The 26,627-nt window shown below is 47.1% G+C and overlaps 1 protein-coding gene across 3 annotated transcripts; it reads right to left on the reverse strand.

Annotated features, from left to right (window-relative positions):
- Positions 1–234: 234 nt before the first annotated feature.
- ZYX (zyxin) lies at positions 235–8,985 on the reverse strand. Of its 3 annotated transcripts, none has more exons than XM_080932531.1 (10): positions 8,922–8,985; positions 8,165–8,384; positions 7,486–7,688; positions 7,273–7,365; positions 6,672–7,160; positions 2,533–2,653; positions 2,241–2,410; positions 1,958–2,136; positions 1,151–1,271; positions 235–758 (listed from the first exon to the last, which is right to left on the reverse strand). In XM_080932531.1, exons 2-10 carry the CDS (start codon positions 8,370–8,372, stop codon positions 654–656), a joined length of 1,689 nt encoding a protein of 562 aa, XP_080788657.1. In that variant the 5' UTR covers positions 8,373–8,384; positions 8,922–8,985; the 3' UTR covers positions 235–653. The 3 variants fall into 3 exon arrangements, with proteins under 3 accessions (XP_080788657.1, XP_080788656.1, XP_080788658.1); XM_080932530.1 differs by lacking the exon at positions 8,922–8,985 and adding an exon at positions 8,511–8,654; XM_080932532.1 differs by lacking the exons at positions 7,273–7,365; positions 8,922–8,985 and adding an exon at positions 8,511–8,654.
- Positions 8,986–26,627: the final 17,642 nt, after the last annotated feature.

Here is a 26,627-nt window from a genome sequence, read left to right on the forward strand (position 1 = left end):
GGGGTGGGTGGGGTACAAGTGAAGGGGACTGTGGGTGGGTGGGTGCTGGGGGAGGGTTTAATATATATGCTTACATATGCATTATCTATTTTTGTAAATAAACAGAGTTGACTTTTCTGATATCACTCCCCTTGATCTTTTTCCGAATCCATTCCCTCTATTTCAACTCCAAGAGTACAAGTATTATAAAAACAAAAACAAGTACTAGCAATTCTGGAAAATGAGGTTTTATAATCGTAGCTGTGGCCACAACCTAGCAGCACAGAGCAAGGCAGGTGTCCAGGCTGCTGGATCCTTGCTCCTGGAGGGCTAGGGCTTTTACCCTCAGCAAGCACATTGTATAGGCTGCTCAGGCCAGCCAAGGGCATTGGTGCAGCAGTGAAAGCAGCAGCACTAAATGTGACCCTTGGGTTGGGGACCTCAGGATGGTGGGTGATCCCTGCAGAAGAGCCAAGGGGTAGAGCCCAGGGATGGGCCTCAGCACCAGGACAGAGTCTCAGTACTTCTAGGCCATGCTGAGGCCCTGGGTCAGAGCATTGAAGACACAGGGAGGGATGTGGAATGCAGGGAGGGTGGAGGCAAGGATTGGCCTCTGTGTGGGTGGTCCACGGTGGGGGATGGACCTGTGATCTGGAAGGAGGTCCATCCTCAACTCAAGTCTGGGCTCTAGCAGAGTGGCACTTCCGACAAAGGACATGGCCATCCAAAGGGAAACAGCCGTTGTCATCTGCCTCAATGGACAGGGCTTTCCCACAGTCCTGGAAGGGAGGAACGGTGTGAGGAACATTGGCCAGGAAGGTTCCTGCTTCACCCACTACTATGCTGAAGTAGGAAGACCAAGTGTCATAGGCTTAGGGCTGATGTCCTGGCCTTGCACCGTCTTCCTGATCAATACTACCTTCCCTGCTCCTTCCCTCTTCTGCAGGAGTCTGCAGGGAATCTCCCCGCTGCCGTCCCACTACAGGGTTGGAGCCTATCCCATCGTATCCCAACTCCATGCTGACAGCTTCCTACCGCTCCAACACCCCCATTCCACACATAGGTACTCAAAAAAGCAGGCAAACCCAAAACTCTGTCCTCCCATTGGCCAAGTCCCTTAGTTTTTTCCAAAGCTCAAAGAGACATCCGCAAGACAGAAGGGACAACTGACCTCACACTTGTAACACTTCATGTGAAAGTTCTTATCCAGCGCGACTACTCGCACAGTCTCGTCTCGGCCGGGCTCGGGCATGATGGGCTCCGAGCAGACGGAGCACCTTGGAGCATACTGCCTAAAGGGTCAGAAAGCAGTTCCAGAAGGCTCAGTGGATCCAGGCACCTCGGGTGTTTAGCCCTCAAGAGGGCACAGGATAAGGAGGCACACGTTGTGTGGCCACAGGGAACACCTGCTTATTCCACACAGACGGGTGGAGCAGGTTCAAGGGAAAAGCCAAAGGAACATACACAGCAGGCCCTTATCGAGAGGAATTTCCTGCCTCTCTACTCACACAATGATCCATCTCCCACACCTCTGTCACAGGTGTTTGCTCCCACACCCTCACCCCACCCATACTACACATAACCAGGAACCCTGAAGTGGGACACAAGAGATACTTGCATGTGCATATCTCAGGCCTGGCTCCAGAGAAAGGACAAGGAATCCTAGTCACCCCCACAAAATCCCCCAGACATACAGCCCAAGACGGCAACAGACTATTTAGTTCTAGGCAAAAGCTAGCACTAAGCAGCTGTGCTCCAAAGGAATGTTGAGAACCCAGCCCGCATGTGAACCTAGCCACTCTAGGAACACAAGGCACATCCCAAGATGCCCAAGGGACCCAAGGCTAATGTGGAAGCACCCTAAGGCCACAATTGTGGCCAGCAACCAAAGATCTTGTGGCTGACCTAGAGCCAGATGGGAGCCTGGTTACAAGACAAAACATGGATGGAACAGAAAAGAGACAGGACAGGTCCTCACTTGTAATAGTCAGGGACACAGTGGGGCTGATTGCCCTGGTCCACAATGAAGGAGGTACCCTCCAGGGGACAGGCGCAGACCACACAGGTGAAGCATTGTGGGTGGTAGGCTTTGCCAGTGGCCCTCAGCATTCGGTCGGTGATGGGCTGCCTACAGGCGTTGCATTTCTCCAAAGTGTCCTGGGAGACAATAAGCAGGTTGTGTGTGAGGGAAGCAGAGTACCTGAGTATCTTCCAAGACTCATCCAGCCCCACCCCAACCGGAAGCTCCAAAACAGACTTACGGTGTAGCAGCCGTCACAAAACGGTGACCCCTCCAGGCTATAGAACTGCTGTCCCTGCAGCTGCTGCTGACACTGATGGCAAGTGAAGCAGGTGATATGGAACAATTGTCCCAGGGCACGCACTGCGGGCTGCGCACGGGCCAGCGGCTGACTGCATTTCCCACAGGACTCTGGGAAGACCAAAAAAACTGCATCTCAACCAGGACAGAAGCTCAGGACAGCTCTTGTAAGCTCATGGCCAGCCAACACACCAACAGGTGAGGTGACCCCAAAGAGTGGGTGCTGGACTCACCGTTCACTGTAACGCTCTGTCTCTGAGGATACTCCATGTCCTGCATCAGCTGCTGGGTCAGCTGTTCCAATTCCTCGACCTCCTTCAGGGTCAGGGGGCCTGGGCCTCCAGGAGAGCGTACCTAAAAAAAACAAAAAACAATGCACTTTTCATGTTCTCTAAATCCTCCCAGATGGACCTACTGACCCCATTCTTACACTGAGTCTCAGCTTTTACCTCCTCCCGTGATTCTTGGTCTCCTCAAGCTCCTCTTTCCCCAGCTCTCTTTCCTTACCCCTAGCACCACACGAAGAGACAGGACTATCTTGAGCCTACATCTCCTACGGTGTGGGACATCTTCATTCATATAGTACAAACCCTTGCATCCCTAAGCATTCAGTCAGGCCAGAACTAAGCAATGAAAACCACAGATACGGCAGCTTAGATCACAAAGCACCAGATATACCAGGCCACAACACCAACTTCACAGGGCATGCTCAGACCTCCTCCTCCCACCACAAATGCTACACCATGTGCACATGTGTGTGCGCGCCACACACACACACACACACACACACACACACACACACACACACACACACACATCCTGCCTGCTGCTGAGTAGCCTGCCAGCATGAGGATGTAATACAGGTGGAAAGTATCCTCAGAAGCTGTGTGTAGGGACCCATCTCTCAGCTTTTCAAACAGACATCCTGATTTAAGTGAGGGTTTTCTAGTCTACCTGACCCCAGTCCTTTCCCAGTAAAGTCTCCAGGGGAGGGCAAAAGGCCAGTTCATAAGCCAGCCCACTCCTCTACGTAGAAGACCTTGAGGGCTAAAGACTGTAGAGGGGAGAGAACATCCTTTGGTTAAGGGCAGGAACTTGAGGGTCTATAAGACCTGTACCGGTGTGTCTGGGTGAGTCTAGTCTACTACAGGATTTGCATGCACTCAGTACACTGTGGCCTAAACCATCAGATGCCTTCACCCCTTCACCTCTGGAACCCTCCACTATCTCCTCTCTTGTACTGAGTTCTACCTCCATGCCGTACCTTCCCAAGAAAAGCACAAAAGTCACATTCCCCCGACCTTAGTCATCTTCCCTAAGTCTGACTCCTGCAGTCCCCCACTCTTCACTAACAGGAGTCCCTGAATGCGAGCTTCACCTATCCCTGCTTCCAAGTTCCTCTCCCTGCCCTTTGAGGACACAGAAACGGGCTCAGCTCATCCTTGCTCTCGAGTAAATGCTACTATAAATGGCCGTTCCCATCTTTGGAAGCATAAACTGCTCAACCGCACGTCTCCCTGTGGGTACCCGTGTCCTTCCTGCAGGACACTATCAGCTGCTGCCTTCTCTGCCTGCAGCAGCAATGTCACTGTTCAACTCCCTTGGCCTCAAAATTCTTTCTCCATATCTTCCACCTCAGGACAACTTGGACCTGTGCTGATCAGCAGTTAGGATCTCTCCTTCACCACCTATACTAACAGCCTAGCAGAAGGTCTTGAGTGTCCCAGGGCCTGCCCTTGTGCCTTGTCAATCAAGTGGCTAGACTAGCTGGGTCACTAGCTTTTAACAAAGGCCTCTTCTACCACCCTAGGCTATCTGGCCCAATCTCTAACCCCAGGCCACAGCACTGCCTGTTTCCTGTTTTGCCTCCACACTGCAGAAAGTAGGTGGAGAGACTGCTGAATACTGCAGAGCTCCCAAAACACTGCAGCACCTGCCACACCCTCCCACCCTCCAGCCCCAGCTTCTCTGGTACTGGGATCTGCCAGATTCCCAGTCGCCTTCCCCACAGCAGCTGTTCCAAACCTCTTCCATCTCCCTGAGCCCCCAACAGTTTCATCCCCTCCCTCATCACACTCATAGATGACCTCACCCCTTAAATGCCTGGCAGCTAGCCAGTTCAACTTCCTTCATCCTTCTTTCTCTCCAATCCAATACTGTGTGTCACCCAGTCCTTCCTCCCTCCAGTGCCTCTGGGGTCAATTGCTGCTCTCAGAGATCTCTGGCCTCTTCCCCAATGGCTTCAGCCTCCTGATTAAAATGTATACTTGGATTCTCCTCTGGTAAGTTGAAGTTCATAACACACACACACACACACACACACACAGAGAGAGAGAGAGAGAGAGAGAGAGAGAGAGAGAGAGGAGAGAGACTCACACTATAGTGTGACTTGAACTCATAGCAGTCCTCCTGCCTCAACTTCTCAACTTTCCATATTCTGTATCTTACAGGCCACCATACTCAACTTCACTGCCAAACTTTGAGAACAGGCTACACTACCAACTTCCATGTTTCCACCAACTATTCACTCAACTTTATCACCACCACATGGCACAAATAGAAGTCATCTTCAAAGTCCTTAGAGTTAAACCTCTGCTTATCTGTGTCCTGCTCTCTAAACCTACAATGAAGAGCCCCAAGGACACGTCATCCACGTCTAAGAATCCCATCCTGGGATCTTTCTCCATTCCCTTTGCACAGCACAAGGTGGCCCAAGGTCCCTGGGGCTCTTAACTTCCTGCTATGGAATTCTTGGAAGACTCGTCAGCAACTTCATGGTATGTGTGGCTGTTCACACACCTCTAGCTTGAGGCCTGCCCTTGACTTATGGTCCCACATTAGCTAAAATAACAGTTCCAGATGAAAGCAAGTGCTCCTGAAGCCTGTTGCTCAACACACTGACATCTGGACCCCTCCTCTTCCCGTTCAAACCATTTCCCCTTCTGCACTTCCCTATTTTGTCTGTAATAGTTACTCCTCAACATCCAGGCTCTGAGCCTCCCTCGCATGTGTGTTCTCCCACCCCAGCTCCCATCAGTTGCCGCCTCCTATAGGCTCTTCCTCTGGAATAGCTCCCATCCATGGATCTTATTTCTCACTGCAACTAATACCACTGTGGCCCAGACGTGAACTCAGCTGCATCACAGATCTTCCTATCTCTAACATGCACCTCGGCTGGAAAAACTTTGTAGTACCCCTTTCACCAGTACTCGTGGCCAAACCACGCACAACTGAGAAACCATTGGTGATTCTCCAATATGCACAAGCTCCCTATTAGAGGTTTTCTTCTCTAGTACTTCTACAACCAATCTCAAGGACAGCTCAAAGTCCATCTATTAGGACCCTGTGCTTTCTGTTCTCCCTCGTCTGTTCATACCCTGGATTTCTCCACAAGCTCTTCCCACCTAATGCTGGTCTCAATCCTTTTCTGGATTCTCAAGTTCTCAAGTGCTTGAAAGCAGACCAACCTCATGAAGCTGTGCCTAAGTTGCCAGTCCTCACGTTGGGTCGTAGTTTGAAATCCCTGTAACTCACAGATTCTGAGCTGTCAGAGTTCAGCTACACTTTATTCCTATACTGCATCTGAGTGCATCCAGACATTAACAGTTACCAGTTAGATAACCAGAAGATCCTTTCAACTCAGAAGATCTCTTTCCCTGAACAGGCAACAACTGTACTGTCTTTCTATTTTGAGCTTTTATATGCTAGCTAGACTAAGAAGATAAGCTGACTTGCTCTTCACCATTGTTTGGGATGGGTAGCTATTTCAAAGACAGGGGTTCGAGGAGGCTCAAAGTTCACCCAGTTTTACTGGGGTCTAACAACTTTTGAGAAACAGACTAGAAGTTCTAGCCCAAACGTGTGACCTCGGAAGACTGAACCTGTTGGAAGGATCTGTCCCACCCAAGGGCCCAGCCTCCAGGGCACAGAGCAGGGCCTGGCACACAGCTGATGCTGGCCCAACAAGTGTTTACTGGTGCAGACTAGAGTTTTATCTGTAGACAGGCCCTCAGGCAATGAAAGTGCTCAGAAAACCTGGGAGCCAAGGGATTAAGACCAAGGCCCAAGAATGGGAAAAACTAAGGTTGGGCTAGTGATCTCATTCTCCCCTTTAACATTCTGGGGCAGAGAGGCACAAGGGAAAATCGTATCCTCTTACCTAAGCCCCAGCTGCTCTGATTGACCCAGGCCCCAGCTAGTCCCAGACTTCCTCCAGAACTTTCTCCCTGCCTGTTCCAGATAACCCCATACTTCCCCCACCACCACACGCACTCTGGCTCTCCGGTTCTCTACCCCACCCTCATTTTCCTGCACCCTTTACTCTGCAGCCCTACTTTATCCAGCCTCTGGCCTCCGCCTAAGGCTTCCTCACCTGGTTTTGAGCGGGTGGAGGCAGTGGGTGCTGCTTCTCTTGAACTAGGGGTTTCTCCTTCTGCTGAGCATAGGTGAAGCTAGGGGGTTGAGGGGAGCCTGTGCCCACAGAAGAAGGAGCTTCCGGAGGCACCGGTTTTTGATTGGGCTGTGGCCCAGGTCCACTTGGGGCACTGGGGCTGAACTTGGAAACCACGGGAGTAAATTTAGGAGCCACTGGAGCAAACTTAGGTGCTGGAGTTGGAGCCTGAGAAAGGGGGCCTCGAGGCTGTGTGTTAGCGGAAGACACAGGCTGGGGTTGGACGTGGGGCTTGGCCTGAGGCTGGACATGGAGCTGGACCTGAGGCTTGGCCTGCGGCTGAGGCGGTGGCTGGGAGCTAGAAGGGGCCTTCCAAGGAGGTAAGGGTGCTGTGCCCCCAGGGGCAGGCTTGGTACTAGGCTTGGGAACAAATGGAGTGGCAACTGGTGGGGGTACATATCCTGATGACACCTGCAAGGAGAAGCAAAAGGGGGAAGAAATGCACTTAGAGGAGGTTGTCATCTCTTCCTGTATCCCCTCCTCTCCTTCTAGGCCCAGACTTTCCTACTGTCCTGCCCCTTACCCTGGCTTTGAAGGGATCATTCTTGGTCATGTCATCCAGCAGTGAGGACAGAGAGTCGATCTCCAGGTCAATACTGCTCACTTTCTCCCTGGGCTGGAGGGTCAGGGGTCAGAGCACCCATCCCCGTCTTCCCTTGTCACCCCACTCCTCTCCAGCCCATGGAGGTGTCCCCCAACCCATCTCCAGCAAAGCTGCCCTCCAAGCCCTCCCTACCTGTGGTGGGAGCTGGGTAGGGGCCTCAGGCCCTCCCTCCTCCTCCAGTGGAGGTGGAGGGGAGGGGAAGATGTCCTCCTCCAGAGGAGCAGGGGGGAATGGTTCCTCGATCATCGGGGGAGGTGGAGGTGGGAAGGCACCTCCCAGGGCACTCTCTGAGTCGTCGCCCTCCCCAATAGGGGGAGGAGGGGGCAAAGGAAAGTCTGGGTAGGAAGGAGAGAGAAGGCTATCAGTACAGACCCTCTTTCCTCCTCCCCTCAGCCAACTGTTTTAACCCCCTAATCCAAGAATTCTTTTCGGCATCCCAAGAGTGTGTGCAGACCATAACGAGGGGCTCAGGATGCCCTGGGCGAAGCAGGTCGAGTGAGAATGAGCTAGGTTGAAGAACCGTGCAGCTCCCGTTACACTTCAGAGAACGGATCCAGAGGGGAAGATTCCTGGCCCACATTCCCGCCTCCTACCCCCAGGCGGGAGACTTGGAACAGTCCCAAGGGTCCTGGCTCCCAGCCAGGAGCTCCAAGATGAGGTAAGAACATCTGCTCAGGACAGGGTAGCCACCAAGCGCCCAGCCCCCTCCGCAACAGCCTTTCCAGACAACCCCAAATTCCCCAAACCACCGACCCTCCACCTAGCGCCTGAGAAGAACCGGGGGCCCCCAATCCCAATCCCAGTCGCATACCTTCCGGGGGCGGTGGAGGGATCTCGCCGACCCGGCCCATCTGTGCTCTCTGGGCCCCGGCTGCCACAGGAGGCTCGCTGTCCCCAGGCCGGAAAGGATTCACTTTGGGCTTCGGGGCCACAACCGGGGCGAACTTCTTCTGCGGGGCGTAAAACGCAGGGGCCGAGACGGAGACGGAGATCGCGGGAGGCGGGCGGGGGGCCGCCATGGCCAGGCCGGGCTGCAGGGGGGTGGGTCGTCAGGTTAGGCAGAGCGGTGCCGGGCTGACACTCCACGGTCCAAGCGCCCCTCGGTGACCCCACCCTCGCCTCCCCGCGTCCCCTTCCGGGGCGGCGGAGCTTCTCACCGCGGGCAGGAGCGTGAGAGCCGCGTCTCGGATGACCGCCTCGGCGCCGAGTCCGTGGACTCTGAGTCCCGGTCCGGAGCCCCTTCTAACCAAGCGGGGAGGGACGACGTGCAAGGGAAGGGAGGGAGGGGGCGGGGAGAGAGCGGCGCCCAGACCATACAAGGAGCTGCCCGGAGAGGGGGCGGGGAGAGACCGGGGAGGGAGGACCCGGCAGGAAACTCCCCCAGGAAGGGGCCCGGGTCCTGCCCCGGGCTCCAGGCTCTGCAAAGGTCCGCCTGCGGCCTCCTACTCACCACCACCCCCGCTGGGCACAGACCCTTTTCCCCAGCACAGGCCTCTGATGTCATTTCCTGACCTGCCACCTCCCCCCTCCCCCCCTCCCGACCCGCGAGTGCTGGAGAACTGACTCACCGTCCGCACTCCGGACTGAGCAGCCCGGCGACTATCCCAGAGGTCCCGAAGCAGCTCAGTCCCGCTCCCCCGGCCTGCTGGCCATTGACTGACCCCGCCCCTCCCTGCAGCTTCAGCTCCACGTTCCACGTGTCCTGCGGTCAGTCCCGGAACGCGGGACTGGGATGGGACCCTACTCCTGGGTGGGTGGGGATGGTGAGGGGACGTTTGCTGTGCTGGCACCCGGTTCCCAGGTCGGCCTTCTGTAGCCCACTAGTGTGTGAATAAGAGCCGAAGCGCTCCAAGGGAATGCTAACTTCCTGAGCTAGGCAGCCTCTTAAGGCTTCTAGGAATTCGTTTAGCGTTAGACCCGCCTGCAAATTTATTGCCCCGGGGAGAGTGTCCAGCGCTTTGAGTCCAGGAATGGAGGTACAAGGACAAAGTCATGGTGAGCGGTCTAACAACCTAGGAGGACCCAAATAGCCACCGGGGACTAGTCTTTGAGGATCTCTCCAGCAAGCCTTTCCCAGTCCCTCTAGAGTCTTTGGGTTGTCAGCGGCCCCCGGGACAAAGCTCGGTGGAGCCCTCCACTGGTCCAACCGGATTCCTCAGCCTGAGCTTGTGCCCCAGGCTACATGAAAGAGACCTGACAAAGCTGGTATCTGCTTCTCTGACTTTCTTAATCTCCGCTTCCCTTCCCTTCCCTTCCCTTCCCTTCCCTTCCCTTCCCTTCCCTTCCCTTCCCTTCCCTTCCCTTCCCTTCCCTTCCCTTCCCCTTCCCCTTCCCCTTCCCCTTCCCCTTCCCCTTCCCCTTCCCCTTCCCCTTCCTTCCTTCCTTCCTTCCTTCCTTTTTTCTTTCTTTCTTTTTTTGTAAAGTTACACACAACTTCGTTTAACTTACAGAGTTACACGTTAGGGCCTTTAGTCCAATATCCTACCCTCCAGTGCTTCTTTTGGTTTTACCCCGTCATCCCTGGCTGTGGCTTTCACTGTCCAAGAATTTAGGATGAGAAACTGGGGTTGTTACCTGAAAAGATGGCTCCAGGGGGTGCACTTAGGTCAGAGTTAATTAACCCCCTGTTGGCAAAGATGCAGTACAGGAGTGAGGCCTGGGAGCCCAGTTTCCTACCCAAGGACGAGTTTCTTCATTCATTCAGTTTCATTGCCTTGATCTTAAAAGGGATGGCATTTAATTCTTTTGCTTTCTACTTTATGTGAAGAAATAAACAATGTGCTATGCCTGAAAAGTCTACATAGTTCTCAGTATTACCTCCAGGCAAGTCCCAGGCTGGAAAAGAACGGAAATTTCCAGCCAGTTAACCTAGGCAGCTTTCCCTCACATGCTCCCTTCTAGTTTGCCAGGCAGGTTTAATGTATCTTGGTAGATCCGATGCTCTTTTCTTCCGTCAACCTTAAGTCTTGAATCATATCTATGACTATACATTCATCATCTTTCCAGGCCCCGCTCTTTTCTCTGTCATTTTAGCATTTCCATCACTGGTGTTTTGCATTGCATGTGTGACCATATATGACACAAAGTGCTCAGGTATGCACACCCTAACATGCATGAGCTGGTCCTGGGCCTGTTCTTATGAAATTTGATACTGGATTTATTCTATGTGTTAGAGATTGTTTCTTGGGCGTCTCAGACCAAGAGTCATCACCATCTTTCCATATATACCCTTGTTGGGGAAATGGAGTTTCCAGATAACTTTATAAGAGTAAAAGCCACCTACCCTCTAAAAGCCTCTTTAAGGAACATCGAAAAATAGAGTATGTGTAATTGTTGGCAGCTGAACCTATTTATAAATCTAGAATAGGAGAATGTGTAGGCAGACTATTTCACCGACAACTAAGAGCATTCAAGATGCAGAATATTAGAGCTAAGAGTTTTAAGCCAGCCATTCTAAATACAAATTAGAAACAAAACAGAATTTCTGAAAAGGGTCAAAATGACTGTCCCGGGATGTCTCAGGCTGAGGTTATAATCAATGCTATTAAAATGCAGACAGCAAGCAGAAATCACCCTAATGATTCTTGGTGGTTTTTCCTAGGCAAGCAATTCTATTTAATGTTCTTGGGTAGTATGAATGATGTATAGGAAGTCTTCCAGTGTCTCCATTTCAAGCATATGGTAAACCAGAGAGAAGAAACCAGAAGATGACCACTGACCTTGGCTACTAAAATATCCTACACACTTACCAGGCTTTATATCCACTAGATGTGAGATATACCCCCCAAAGGTACACAGTGCAAAGTGTGACATTCAAGCATTTATGGAAGAAACAGCACAGTGACCAAAGAAAGATTTGCAAAGCAAAGATACTATCAGAAATCTTTTCAATTTGCTGGCTGCAAGCAGACAAAAGAGTAATGATATGACGCACTTCTGTAAGCGTCAGCACACTGCTGAAACATTAACAATGACTACAACAATTGCTCACACTCAGGCTAGGTACAGCTCAGTGGTATAGTGCCTGCCTAGCCTTGATCTCCAGCAGCACACCTATGTGCATACACCCATATGCATCAAGGCCCATGCGTGAACATAATCTCTGGCACACCTGCACACACACAGACACACAGAGATAATACATTGACATTGTTGCTTGTTATACAACTCTAGACTGTAGGAACATATTACTTCCATTTAATATTCACAATAAACCTCTAAGGGATTATTGTTGTTGTTGTTGTTATTATTATTATTATTATTATTATTATTATACTTGGCTGTTAAGGAAGCTAAAACTAACTAGATGTTGGAGTCTCACCTCTTAAACAGCATAATTTTTTGTAACGCAGTATGTTGGTTAGTTTTTTGACAACTTGATGCAGCTAAAGTCATCTTGGAAAAGTGAACCTCAAATGTGAAAATCCTTCTATCATATTGCTTCTAGGCAAATTTGTAAGACTTTTTCTTGCTGTATGCTGATGGATGTGGGAGGGCCTTGCTCACTCGGGGCAGTGTCATCATTGGACAGGTGGTCCTAGGATGTACATAAATGCAAACTGAGCAAGCCAATAAGCAGTATTTTATGATGGTCTCTGCTTCACTTTCTTCCTCCATGCCTTGAATTCTTGCTGTGGCTTCGCTCAACAATGGACTGCGTGACCTGGGATGCATAATCCAAATAAACCCTTCTCTTCCCGGCAGCATCAGATTCTGTCCGTCCAAGAATGTGCTCCTGCACATGTGTGTGCATTCTGCATCTTTAAGTTGTTAATGACGTCATTGTATATAGCGTCACATTGCCAGAAACTTTCCTAAGATTGTTAACATCAGTTGTTAGCTTTGGGGACTAGAATTAGGGATAACGGCCAGGCTATGGTGGCCCATGCCTTCCTTTAGGCCTAGAAGAGCCAGGATGATCTCTGTGAGTTGAGGCAAACTTGGTCTACAGAGTGAATTTCAGGACAGCCAAGGCTACACAGAGAAACCCTGTCTCAGACAGACAGACAGACAGACAAATAGAACGAAACTCAACCAGGTATAGCAAGAGGCTTTTATCTGTTGTATTTTCCCATGAACATGCGCTGATTTTTTAATCTAAGAAATAAGAGATGAGAGAAGTGAAAGCCCACCGTGCCTCTGCTTTTGCAGAGTGCTCCGCCTGCACTGAGTGCTGCATACATGAGAATTAGAGTTTCTCACTTGCAGCCAAATGTGTTGGTCCCTGGTCCCACTGGCCCTTGTTTGTCGGTACAAAAGACTCTTGGACTTGAGGATGTTGGTGGAAATGGGGATGAAATGAAGGTGAGGCTTTGTGGCCAGGGCCCCAGCAAACAGCTTCCTGCTGTGCCCAGCTGCCACCCCCCCAATGGAAAGGTAGAACAGAATTACAGTGCCACTGGGCCTCTGTTTGTCCAGATCAGCTCCCAGATGGCCGAGGGACGTCATAGCCTCCTCTTATATGTACTTCCTCTTCCCCTTCCCCAACCTCAGGCCAACCCATATTTTCACTTAACTTCCATATTCTAGACACCCTAGAAAGGAAAAGCAGTTGCTTGTTTGTTTGTTCTTTTGTTGTTGTTCTTTGAAATCACCTACTCACAATGCTTTCCTAGTGAGGAGACATAACAATAGTTGGTTGGCCTCCTTAGCTATAACCTCTCTTATGATCCCATTAGTTCTGAAGTAGCCGAAGACTATGGGGCCAAGTCTGCAGAGGTCAGGGGAGCAGGAACAGGTAGGAGACCTTCATTCACCCTTGGTGCTGGGCCAGATGGGAACCCAAAAGCATTGCAAGCATCAGCTCACAAATGTGGGGGCCAGGCAAGGCAGATGGTCAAATGGCAAAGAGTCAGCATTCATAGGAGCTGTGAAGGGCAGACAGGAAAAGAGGCCCAGGGCACCCACAGCAACACAGGCAGATTGCTGGCACAGAGGCTACCGGTAGTGGGGCATCTGCTGCTTCCGTCTTCTGTACCCAGAGGAAGCCAGAACCAGAGAGCCTGGCCTAGAAGCTGCAGCATTTGTCACTGAAAATAGCTGTGTCATTACAGGCAATAAACATTTCGGGGAATTGGTGAGTATGGATAGATAACCTCTCTTGTTGGTGATGAAAAGTACTTACATGAAACTGCTTTCTACCTCCACTCCCTCTCAATAATGTCAGAAACCCACCCAAGGGGTAGATCTAACACAGGAAGTGGCTACTCATGTTAACCACACAGCTTGCTTATACCACCTGCTTGGTTGCTATTTACCTCAACACCCAGGGATGCGAGCTACATGGCAAATGTCTGCGGTGTCAGAAGGAGGAAAGGAATTTACCCAGAATAGCAGATGCCAAGATCGGCAACTTGCTCAGGCAAACTACTGCAGATCTGGTACAGAAGTCTGAGCTGTACTACTTGTGCCACCCCAAAATCTCTCAATTCCTACTTAGTTGCTACAGTTGGCTTAGTAGCAGCCCAACACAGCTTGGCACAAAGCTAGAGGCATACATCATCCATTTACTGACTGACACCGAGTTTCAGAACCACCAGAATCCATAGTAGATGGCCGATCCTGTATTTGAAAAACAGCTTCGGGATCTTCATAACATCCCCATTCGTTCATTCATTCAGTCAGTCATTTCATTTATTCAACAATATTTAGCATGTACCATAGAATAGAACGACAAGAGTTCTGAATTTTATAAATGTCACAGTAGGACAGCTCAAGAATAGCAGGAACATGTGTGTGATGGCTTGAACAGGAATGACCCTCGTAGACTTGTGTGTTTGAATGCTTGGCCCATAGGGAATGGCACTTTTAGGAGATATGGCCTTGCTGGAGAAAGTGTGCCACTGTTGGGGGAGGACTTTGAAGTCTTAGATGCTCAAGAGTTCTCTTCCTGCTGCCTGCGGATCAAGATAAAGAACTCTCAGCTCCTTGACCGGCATCATGCCTGCCTGCGCGCTGCCATGCTTCCCACCATGATAATGGACTAGACCTCGGAAACTGAAAGCCAGCCCCTATAACTAATTTCACCAACCCGTATCACCTAAAGGTCCCACCACCTCAGGATAGTGTGCCTGGCTGGCAGCCTAGCCTTTGTTTGACATTTGTTGATCCCATTCAAACAATAGTGCAAAGACTGCAGGAGAAGTTGAGAGCACTTAGGATACTGGGCCTTGAGGGACACCAGCATTTGGTGGCTAGGTAGAAGAGCAGTGTGCTTGTTCCTCAGACTCAAGTATAACCCCATCTCCCCAATCTCCTATACAGAGGAGAATAAAGGAGACTATCTCCTCTGTACCTTCCTGTGTTCACAGCCTTCCCTTTGTTTTCTGGCTGGAAAATACCAGAGTGCATCTCATTAAGCTTCCTAACACCATGTGTGTCAGTCCCTTAAGAAGCCCTGGCTGTTCAATTCACCTTACATTTTACTTTCTTGTTCAACTTCTGGACCTCCCAATTGGATCTGGAACTCACAGGCTAGTCTCAGCACAAAGCATTGTCTCCCACCCCACACCAAGCTGCATCTGTGGGACACACCTCCTCTGTAGCCCTGTCAATTAGCTGCAATGTTTCTCCATCATAGCCTTTGTGCCGCTAGCACTGACCATGGAACAAATGTCTCTTTGGATCCTCGCTGCCATGTCTAGACAATTCTCCTTTGTTCCTCCCTGATGTCTCCCAGCTTTGAACATCATGTCATCAAACTGAGAACTACTTACTGCATATGTTTGCACAATCCTTTTTCATCCTGGACCATTACTGGAGGATTGCTATATTCTAGTTCACTTTCAGTCATTCCAAAATGCCTCTACTATGAGTGTTCAGACATCCTAAGACCCTTGTAGATGACACTCTCATAGCTTTGCCCATCATCACCACTTTCCCCACAAAATAAAATAGGAATGTGATCCACATCGTAGTGAGACACTATCTTTAATAATATACTTTCAGGACCATTTGTTTGTTTGTTCTGTGGGGGTGTCTCACCTTCATGCATGTTTTTGTACTGTTTACATGCCTGGTGCTGGAGGAGGCCAGAAGAGGGTGTCAGATTCCCTGGAACTAAAGTTACAGATTTTATGAACTGCCTCTGTGTGCTAGGAATCAGACCCAGGTCCTCTGTAAGAGCAGACAGTGCTCCAAACATCTGAGTCATTTCTTCACCCCCCATAATATATTTTCTTCAACTAGTATGTTTAAAATCCTGCCATTTCAAAGGAGAGCCTGCATTTTAAAATTTATTAGTGAAATATTTCTTGTTGGTACTAACTCATGAGAAGTCAGTGTAATTTACACTATAGCACATCTTTTAAAATACTTTTATATGTTCTTTGGTAATAACATATGTGAATACAATGTATTAAGATCACATACACTTTTCACATCTCTTTCTACCTCTTTCTGGACATCCCCACACATCCTTAAACGATTGGTCTCTTTTTCCTCTTCCTCCTTTTTTCTTCTTTCCCTTCTCCTTTTTATAACCCACCAAGTACAGTCAATACTGCCCAGATGTGAAAGAGTGTGGTGGTGTCCCCTGGCCCATAGGCCACATTGCTATGGAGAACTGAGTCAGTCTCCTCTCAACAGCAGCCATCACCTGCACAAAGCTCCCAGTTAGGAAAAGGGTCTTGTGACCCTCTCCCCAGGCACACATCCACGGAGACGAAAACTCAGTTGTGTCACATGACATTTTTCTGGTAGCCGTCTTGTGAGAAGATATTTTGCTGAAACAGATACCCTTGACAGGGTATGCGATGTTTGGGAAGAGTATGAGTGGAACCCCACAGTGAAAGGAGGCTCTTTGGCAGTGCCAGGTCATGCAATGCTTCACTGGTCTTCGCTGGCTGATCTTTGCTCGTGTTGACTTCATAGAGAGAAACTTGTGATATTCCAGCTGATTCTTGCCAATTTTTTGACTCATGCTGATTCGGTAAAGCCTTGCACTTACTGCTGGATCGAGCATCTGCTACTGATATGTGTTTCGTGTTTGCCATTGGACTGGACTGCTGGTATCCTGGCATCAAAGAACAAAATCTCCCCAAGGAACTGCTTCTAAGCAGGCCCACAACCCCCTTTTCCCTATAAACCTTCTTTTTCCCCTGCCTCTGGTCAGTGGGCTAGAAGGGAGGTTGAGGCATTCAAGAACCTTGAATAAAGTAGTACTAGAGAAACCTAAGCCAGGGATGAAGAGATGGCTCATTGGTTAAGAAAACCGACTAGTCTTCCAAAGTTCCTTAGTTCAATTCCCAGCAACCCCATGGCAGCTCACAACCATCTGTAATGGGATCTGATGCCCTCTTCTGGTGTGTCTGAAGAGAGCGACAGTGTACTCATATAAATAAAATAAATAAATCTTTAAAAAGAAAAGAAAAACCTAAGCCTTACAGAGACAAGTCTCATGTTTTTAATTGACACATTAAAGTGTGTATTTATTACTGACACACTTCAAGTGGCCACCGCATCACAGTACAGTTCCAAATAAAAATGCCACTACTTCGCTTTGAAATTCTAAGTGTCTCTCCCTCCCACCACTTTCTTTTATATTCCAGCCATCCTCTTCTTTTACTTTAACTCACATAATTCTTAGATCCTGGGACAAACAATTTTATTTGCTATTGCCTTGCTTCTGTATCAGTTTCAGTTCCTTGGACAACTGATGAAGTTAACTCTCTTAAATCAGCTCCCAGTTTCTTTATGTCTTTCTCTTCCTCTTTGATACTTACAAAACCTAACCGGAGGTTAACTTCCACTCCATTGCCATACCTGGACCATGCATTTCAGCAGGGCTGGAGAAAATACACAAGCCTTCTGACTAGTACCATTTGAAAATTCATAACAATGAACTTCAAGTGCCCCTTGACAACGTTTCCTCGTGGCATTCAGTTTTCATGTCCATTTTCTTTTCCAGTCTCTAGAAAGGCTTCTAGACCTCATCTTTACTTATTGTTCTTTGGCCTCATTGTCTTAGGGTTTTACTGCTGTGAACAGACACCATGACTGAGGCGGCTCTTATAAAGACAACATTTAATTGGGGGTAGCTCACAGGTTCAGAAGTTCAGTTCAAGGTAGGAGCACGGCAGTATCCAGGGAGGTATGGAGCTAGAGATGCTGAAAGTTTCCACCTTCTGTTCTGAAGGCAGCTAGGAGAAGACTGGCTTCCACATGGTTAGGACAAGGGTCTTAAAGACCACGCCTACAGTGACACTTCCTCCAACAAGGCTAAACCTCCAAATAGCGCCACTCCCTGGGCAAAGCATATTCATACGATTAAAAGCCTTCCTTCTGGTTTCACTGAGGAAATCAAACTAATTGAAAGATCTTCCCTAGCCACACCCTCTCCCACATATCTGCCAAAATTATTCCTTGACCTCATCTATTCATCCTGTTCCAACAACATAGACAAAAAAACACTCCTACCTTAGAGCCTTGCACTTGACATTTCTTGTGCCAACTTTGTTCTTCCACAAAGCTAGGCATGGTAGGACATGCCAGTGATCTTGTATCATATTACTTTTCCTAGGTGCACATAAAGATCGCCCTAGATAGGCAATGGCAAGAAAAACATCCATCCAGAGGATTCATCTCTTGATCCATCATCTCAAAAGTGTTCTGAATTTTGACTTTTCTTTTGGCTGCCCTAAATTGTTGATTGTAGGCCTCCCTTCTCTTTGGGGGGTTGTTGGCCAGGCCTCCAAGGACAATGGGAGCACAAGAAATATCTTTATTACAATATCCTAACAAAGATTTCCTTCAAAAAGAATCCAAACCAGAACAAAAGAGAACAGAACAAAAACACAGTGTTCTTCAATTGTATTACTCTTACGTTACTGTGACATATTTCCTAACAGAAGAAAGGAGAGGAAAAAAGTTATTTTGACTCAGTGAGTTTGAGCATCTCAGTGAGGAAGACATACAAGGGACTTAGTCTGGAGCAACAAGACTGTTCTATAGCTACTTGTCTCATGGTACCAACCAGGAAGGTAAGAGGGCTAAGTTCAGAAGTGGGACTTGGGCTATAATACTCAGACCCAATCTGTTGACCCATGTTCTCCAGGTGGTCCACAAGTCCTTTTCAAGTTCCAGCTACCCCGAATAGTTCCTCTCATTAGGGACCAAATAATCAAACATATGAGTCTACAGGAGCATTTTATTTTCAAACCATAATATCTACTCCCATTCCAAAAGTTCATGCCCATCTTAAAATACAGAATGTATCCAATCTGACTTCAAATTTCACTGTGGTATTAAGAGTTTCAGCACCATTCAAAAGTTAAAAAATCTAGGTCTGATCACAGGTATCAAATAAGCCAAGATGTCTGAATACAAATACATCCAAGAGCCATAGTAGAAGAAGCAGTCAGATCTGATGTGCCTTATCTTGAGGATCCACAGCTGGCAGCTCTCTGCAATACACAGGGCTTCCCATCTCACAGAGCTGGATAAAGCAGGCAGGCTGGGATACAAGGCCTAGCAAGCTTATGTCATGTAAGGAATTCGTGCTCTCTGTGGTGGCTACACACGCCCAGTTCCTAACGATGCCACTTATGACTTCTTTGAGATTGTCTTCATTAACCCATTCTGTAAAGCTATCAGAAGAATTCTTGATATCCAGCGGATCACCAAACCAGTCCACAAGCACTAAGATATGTGGGCTGCCATCTGCAGGCTTCTAGGGCCTTGCCCTTAGTAGACAGGGCCACAAACTCTACCACATTATTGGTGACTGTCACTGTGCAGACCAGAGTTTCCAGCTCTACCAGCTACTACACATAATGTTTGTAACATTCATAACCAGTGAACTGCTGAAGAACCTTCTTTTTAAGGTTGAAGTCCTATATGTCTGGATGGCTCTCTAAGCTTGGCACAAAATGGGGGACTTCTTTTCTTCTTCTTTTCAGACACTATCTGAAAAAAAAAATGACCTTATGCAGAACTCTTTGCAAGCCCTGCATAACTTAGCACACAAGTCCCACTCTGGCTTCCCAAAAAAATTAGGTACTGTATTATGACAAATCAACCCTTCCTACCCATTAGATAATTAGGTACTATATTATGACCAATTAGCCCTCTCACCTGCACCCCTAAAAAGCCCTATATACCCGATTCCTGGGACAATAAAGTTGTCTCACTGCAGTGAACTCTAGAAGTCCTTCTATCTTTCTTACAGCCATCTAAACTCTGCTCACCACTTCTTCCATTGTCCTTGAAGGTCTGACCAACAGCCGCCAAAGAGAAGGGAGACCGACAATCAACAAATTCAGGGCAACCAAAAGAAAAGTCAATATTGAGAGCACTTTTGCGACTCAAACTCTCAACCAAGCTTAACAAACCGAAAAGGAGAATTAATACTTTCAATACGTAATGACAAATACTGAGCATCCTCATTCCAAGCAGGACGGAGGAATGGGGAAATAACGAGAAAGGGCTGAACCAAAATCAAGACTAAAACTCAGTAGGCCAAACAAACCCTGTATCTCCATGAGGCATTCAGGATTTATGGTAACGTCTTGTGGGCTCCAATAGGCTTGGGTTGCCCCACCCCACAGTCCTTTAATTTATAACATTATGTGATCTTTCATTTGGACTGGTTCTACATGGTACATGCAGTTTTCCTGAGCACGTTTGTCATTCCTGACATCTCTAACATCTTTGGGTCCCTATTGTAGCTTAAGCTTTAAATCTTCAAAGTTTCACACATTGATCTCTTAGAAAACCTGATTTTTGTTCGCTGAGTATTTTTTTCTTTCTTTCTGAAACCTTGGCATAGGCCTCCTTGTTCCTGTTATTCTTGCATCCTGCCCGTCTTCAAAACCGCCATCGATTAGATGGTGCCAAGCTCTCTTCTCAGCTTGAGATGTCCTCATCTGACAATGGCTACAAGTGCTTGCAGCTGACCCTCAGAAAAATGTTCTAGATAGCTATTTTTTTTTCTAACAAATTACCTCAAATGGCTCTATCTTTTCAGGCACCCCCTTTTTATAATGCATGCTTTTCAAATGAGTTTTCTGTTTAATACCCTGGAGCCTCTATGGGTTGGGTGTTCTTCCATGTAACAAAGTGTCTGGTCCCTCATTAATTGTATCAATATCCTTAACAACTGTAGCTGCCTTTCTCTCAGCGGTCTTGTCTGAGACTTGAAACTTCCTCACACTCACACATACCAAAACCATAACCTTCTCTCGCAGTTCTACCCCACCTTCTGTTTCTCGTCCCTGAGAAATCTGCAGAAGAGCAGAGAGTAATAACCATGTCACAGCGTGAAATGTATACTGCCTTCCATTTTTTGGATACTGATTAGTAAATGTATACTGCCTCCCATTTTTTGGATACTGAATTAATTAGTTAGCTACTTTTAGTTAAACCTCACTGAAATCTGGGGTTCCCATGCACAGCATAGCAAGTTTCTTTTCCAGAATATAAAACAAGAGTGACCTTTAGCCCATTTCCTGACATAGTACTTGTTCCCCACTGAAACCTCAGAAACTAGCCACATTTCTATCCGCCTTCTGGTCTTCTAAACTCCCATGGGAATGGCCTACTAAGCTTTGCTTTCAGTATCTTAAAGCTTCTGTAACCCCTGCAAACCAGTTCCAAATTAGTACGAACCATATGGTTAGGCTCATCACAGCAATGGGTCCATTCTTGGTGCCAATTTTCTGCCTTATTTACTTTTGGTTTACTATGAAAAAATACCTAACAGAAGCAACTTGATAGAGGAAGAATTTATTTTGGCACCATCGTCAGAGGCTTAAAGTTCATGATGGTTGAGAAGGCATGACAGAATGATCTGTGTGTAGTAACTGAGTAGATGTTTGTTGTGCTAGGAAGCAGAGGGGACTTGCAGTAGATGAAGACTTGGATATAGCCCTTGGATATAGCCTCTAAGACTCTTCCAAAAGAGACCCATTTTTCTCTAGGAGGGTCCAACCTCCTAAAGGTTCCACACTTCCCAAATATACCACCATCTAAGGAGTATGTGTTCAGATACTTAAGTGTGTAGGGCAGTGGTTCTCAAACTTTTTGATACTGTGATTCTTTAATATATAGCGCCTTATTTTCATTGCTGCACCAGAACTATAAAAATGATTTTCATTTGCTATTTTGTAATTGTAATTTTTGTACTATTAGAAGTCATAGTGTAAATATCTGTGTTTTCTGATAGTCTTAGACTTTCTTGAAAGAAGCATTCGACCACCAAAGGGATGGTAACCCACAGGTTGACAATATCTGCAGTAGGCAACCAGTTCAAATTTCAACAAAAGGTATTTACATGACTTATGGTGTCACTTCCTTTATTTCCTTTCTCAAATGTGGTCTTCCAAGTGGAGCACTTCATGGCAGCCCTGTTCAGGACTATACTAACCGACTCTATTCATTCTCCTCCTTAGCTTTATTTTCCTTCAACACACCCACCATCTTTAATATATCACTGAACCTTTTGCTTTAACACAAATATACACAAGTATAGAACTTAGTGGGGTTTCTTTTGTTTGTGACACACATGTAGGGTAGCCTGGTTGGCCTTGAACTTACTATGTAGACCATGATGGCTCCAGGTTCTGAGAAATCTGCCTGCCTCTGCCTTCCCACTGCTTGTTCCAACCAATCCATTTTTGTTGTCTTATTGTGTTCTTCTCCCCAGAAGCTTTTGACTTGACTTTAAACCCCAAGAGAGTCCTTGTCTTGGCATCTAGTAGCTGGAGCAGTATTGTCACACAGTAGGTGCTCCACAAACACTTGTAACTTGTTATCAAGAAGTAGTAAAAAAGGAAAACAGCAATCCAGGAAAAAAAATTTTAAGGGTGAAATATTTGGAGGTACGTAAACTTATGGGGTGTTCCTCATGCACGACCAAAGCAGAGTTTAGAGGAACAAAATCTATCCACATAGACTACATGTGAGCAGCTTAATGGGCGTGAGAAAAAGATGTCAGTGGCTTTTGCAGCAACATGACTGTGAAAGAAACTAGAGCGAAGAAGATGGACAATGTGGCCCCCACCTTAGTTAGGACAGGAAGATGCCTTCACTCTCTGCTCTTAGCAGGTTCCGTATGCGTTATGAGGAGTCAACCTTGGTGGACAAAAGGGCTCAGCAGGTACATGTGTGCATACCTGCTGACCTGAGTTTGACCCCAGGACCTACATGGTGGAAGGAAAGACTCTACTTCCAAGAGTTGTGCTCTGACCTCCACATGTACAGTGTGTCCAAATAAATAAACAAATGTAAAAGAAAATTCTAAGGTAGTACTGTCTAGATGGTTCATTGATGGAGAGTAAATACTTCTTTTGAACAGGACCTAAGGTCTGTGCCCAGCACCTATATAGGGCAGCTTACAATCATCCTAAATTCCAGTTCCAGAGAATCTGACACCCTCTTCAGCCTACAAAAGAAACTTACACTAACGTGCACATACATACAGACACATAGGCATACACATAATTAAAAATCAGAATAATCTTTAAGAAGTTATTACTCCTAGCACATGTGTGTGCATGCATACAAACATACCCACCCCCACATGTTTAAATGAAATATATTAAAATGTTAATTGTACAAGATACTGGGAGTAATGATGTATTTCTGTTTTACTAATCTGTATTTAATTTCTACCATAAGTGCACTTATTTGTGGAACTTTCATTACGTTAGAGAGAAGCTCACATTACCTGAAATTAAGTTTGCAGCTTCCTTTGAATGTTCTCTTCTGGGTAAAGACACTAACAGGCAGAATAATCAGAACTGACTCACCCAGTGAGCAGCCTGCAAGTGGTCCCCCACCCTAGAGAGCAAAGACTCTCCTCTCAGATTATTATGACAAAACCTAAACTAAACAATGACCAGGACACCTCTCCCAACATTACACACCCTTTCTTAAACATACAGAACAGAGTAATATTTCTCTAGAAATCTTAAGTAGCATATGTGTGTGTGTCTGTGTGTGTCTGTTTGTGTATGATATAAATTTTATTGTAGTAAATCCTACACACTGCGATCTGCTCTCTCATAACATTATTTTAAACTCATGAGCAAAAGAAGATAAAGTCTAGGCTTATTTCAATATTGCTTAATGTCACAGTTTAAAAAAAAAATCATAAGCCAGGAGTGGTGGTGATACATGACTTTAATCCCAACACTTGGGAGGCAGAGGCAGGTGTAGCTCTGAGTTCGATGCCAGACTGGTCTACATATTGAGTTCCAGGACAACAAGGGATATACAGAAAAGCACTGTCTCAAAAAAAAAAAAATCATGTAGAAATAATCTAACAGAACTACCTGGGAGACACGCAGTAGGGAAAACAATGGCAGCCAAGAACGAGAAGACCCCCATGCTGTACTTTGGTTATTTCCTCATTACTGCATGAACTTCTGTTTCTTTGAAGCATAGTAACCTTCCTATTAGCTCAGGATAACCTCAAATGCATTATGTAGCCCAGGCTGACCTTGAATTTATGATTCTCCAGTCTCATTTTTTGATGGTCAGAATTATAGGCGTGGACGACTACACCCATCGTTCCTTCTTCCTTTTGTTGGGGTTTCTTTGAGTGTGGCTATTTCCCTACATATATGTCTGCGTGCCATTTTCATGCAGTGCCTGTGGAGGCCAGAGTACATGCCGAAGACACCTTGAAACTAGAGATACATATAATTGTGAAGCATCATGTGGGTGCTAGGAATCAAACCTAGGTCTTCTGGAAGAGTAACAAGAGCTATTTTACAGAACCATCTTTTCAGCTCTTATTGGGCTGGTTTTCTCAAAACAAAACCTTTCTGAGGAATTCAGGCTGGCCTGGAACTTGCCATATAGTCCAAGCTGGCCTCAAATTCAAAGCAAGCCTCCTGATCAGGCATCTACATACTAGGATTACAGGCATGCACGGCCATACTCGGCTTTCACGTTTTTAATTATCAAAAATAAAGGCCTGTGCAACCCTTCCCTGGACTCAGCAGGCTTAATGTAGAATGTGATCTGAGGGAAATCACGTGCATCCGTCATGTAAGGAATAGTTTCAGGCAAGTGGATTTTGCCCAGATTCTCACCCAAACAACCATTTAAAGAAGAACCTGACCTGAGATTATACCTCAGAAAAGGGAAGCTTGCATTGGTTACCTGGTAAGAATGAAGTCAGACAGGTAGCATAGAATTCTATCTGGCGGGCTTATCAGCACCTGGCAGGGGTATCTCCCCCAGAGGAGCCCACATAAAGATGAGGGCAGAGGTGGCAAGACTCCAGAGCATAAAAACATATTTGTTGCTCCCTTTTTGAACTGTGTAAGAACTGAGTCTGCCACGGTGAGAAGCCTGGTTTCCAGTTCTAGGATCTATTTATCCTCCATGAAAGATGGGGTATGGTTGTCAGGGCAGTCACTGAGGCTAGAGTAAGTCGCTCCATACATCTCCGCACTACAGACCAGATCCTTCGCTTTCTCCTGGGTTTGTGATACTTGACCAGTTTCTTGACTTCAGAAAATTCCATCTGGTCCTGTTATCTAAGACTTACAAATTACTTCACTTCTGACTTCTGGTTCCTTAGCTTCTGAGGCCTGCTTCCTAGCATTCTGCCTGGTCTGCTCTAGCTTTTGAATTGGGCATAATGATAGCACCCCAATGTCCTGTGTGGCCTTCTGGATCTGATAGGAAGCAGCAATACAGCACTGGGCCATTGGAGAGAGCAACTGAGCTCCACTCATCCCAGACCCCTTGGACTGGCCTTACTCCGTGGGGTTTTTAGATAGTGTCTTAGTCCACATTCTGTTTTATCACATGGGTACTATCATATGAGGATGCCCCCTCATCCTCACTGGTACATGGAATCATGTAGCAAAATTTCATGTGTGAGCTACAAAGAGGGAAGGGAGAGGCGGGAGGGTCCTAGGCTTTCTAACTACCTATTTTCCAACACCGAGTCCAGTTCTGAGAACCCTAACTCTGCCACTAGAAAGGCAGTTCCCTCAATGGTATAATTTTTTTTCCCCACTGTGCTCTACCCTTTAAAGCATCCAGCATCTCTCAATACTGTTACAGTAGGAAAGAAACTTCCAGCACTTAATTCTTTAGGGGACCAACTATATCCAAGCTAGAGTGGATGGAACATTCAAGTCTGAAGTAATTCTCTGCTGAACTTTCACACAGATCTGATTAACAAGCAGACAGATGCATCTGTCCCCCTTGGTGACCTGAGGGACAGCTCCTGTGTCTCCTGGAAGCAGCTCTTGGTGAACTAGCATGTGGTAGACAAGGTCACATGATCCTTCTATGCTACATGGATTGGTGATGCTGACTTGCTCACGGTATCTGTTCCTTTTCTCTTAACTGAGACAGAATACCTGAAGAAACAGCTGAAGGAAGGTGTGTAGTTTGAGTGTGCACAGCCCACGAGGGCAGGGAAGGCATGACTACAGAAATATGGGGTAGTTGCTTATGCTTCTCAGGGAGTGGAGAATGATGGGTACTCAGCTTGCTTTCTTCCTCATCCGGTCTAGTACCACAGGCCATGGGACGGTGCCTCTCTCATTCAGGGCACATCTTCCCTCTTTCATTATCTATCTCTGGAAGCACCCTTGGAGACATTTCCAGAAGTGTGTCTTTTATTTAATTCTATACATAGTCAAGCTGACAATAAAGATTGACCATCATACCCATGAGGGAGACTTTTGTACATAGGAGATGTGTGGCTGGGAACAGCATCAGCATCAAAGAAAGCACTTACCACCCTGAGCCATGCCTATGCACTTCTTTATCTGATTATATATGGAAATGGACCTAGCTCAGAGTTGCAAAGGTGACAAATTGCAGAAAATGAGCAAGCTGTGTTGGTCTAAAGAGTTATGTCTTCTTCATTATCTAGCAGATATGGGATTGGTCAGCACAGGCCTTTCTGCCTCTTCTGCCAACAGAAGGCAGAAAGCATCTGCTGTAGCTCTTGGCATTTGATATACTGATGGCTTGGAGTCTCAGCAGACTTATCTTGTACAGTGTAGGAACCTCCACCAGCACGCGGGCTGGGAACCTATCTATTGATTGTTCTGAGCTAGCTGAGAGCCTGAGTGAGGTGAAGAAAGTCCCACACACTACCATGAAGGAGGAGGATTACCATAACCCATAGGCCAGCCTTCCGACATGATAAATTTCAGGCCATCCTGGGCTGTAGTAAGAAACCATGTATCATTCTCTCCCAAAAAAAGAAAAACCTCAAATATATTAAGTAAATATGTCATCATTGCTAGTTCTCAGACTCTGTGATTTCTACTCAGACAAGGTTTTCCTGTGTTTTATCC

This window comes from Micromys minutus, assembly GCF_963924665.1.
Source record: "Micromys minutus genome assembly, chromosome: 18".
NCBI lineage: Eukaryota > Metazoa > Chordata > Mammalia > Rodentia > Muridae > Micromys > Micromys minutus.

What these genes read in the sequence shown, in the direction of transcription:
- ZYX (XM_080932531.1), bottom strand. Translation starts at nt 8,372, where the DNA reads ATGGCGGCCCCCCGCCCGCCTCCCGCGATCTCCGTCTCCGTCTCGGCC. An exon ending in ACAGAGCGTTACAGTGAACG is followed by an intron (nt 2,411 to 2,532) that starts GTGAGTCCAGCA and finishes TGGTCTTCCCAG; the next exon opens with AGTCCTGTGGGAAATGCAGT. An exon ending in TGTGTCCCTGACTATTACAA is followed by an intron (nt 1,272 to 1,957) that starts GTGAGGACCTGT and finishes CTGACCCTTTAG; the next exon opens with GCAGTATGCTCCAAGGTGCT.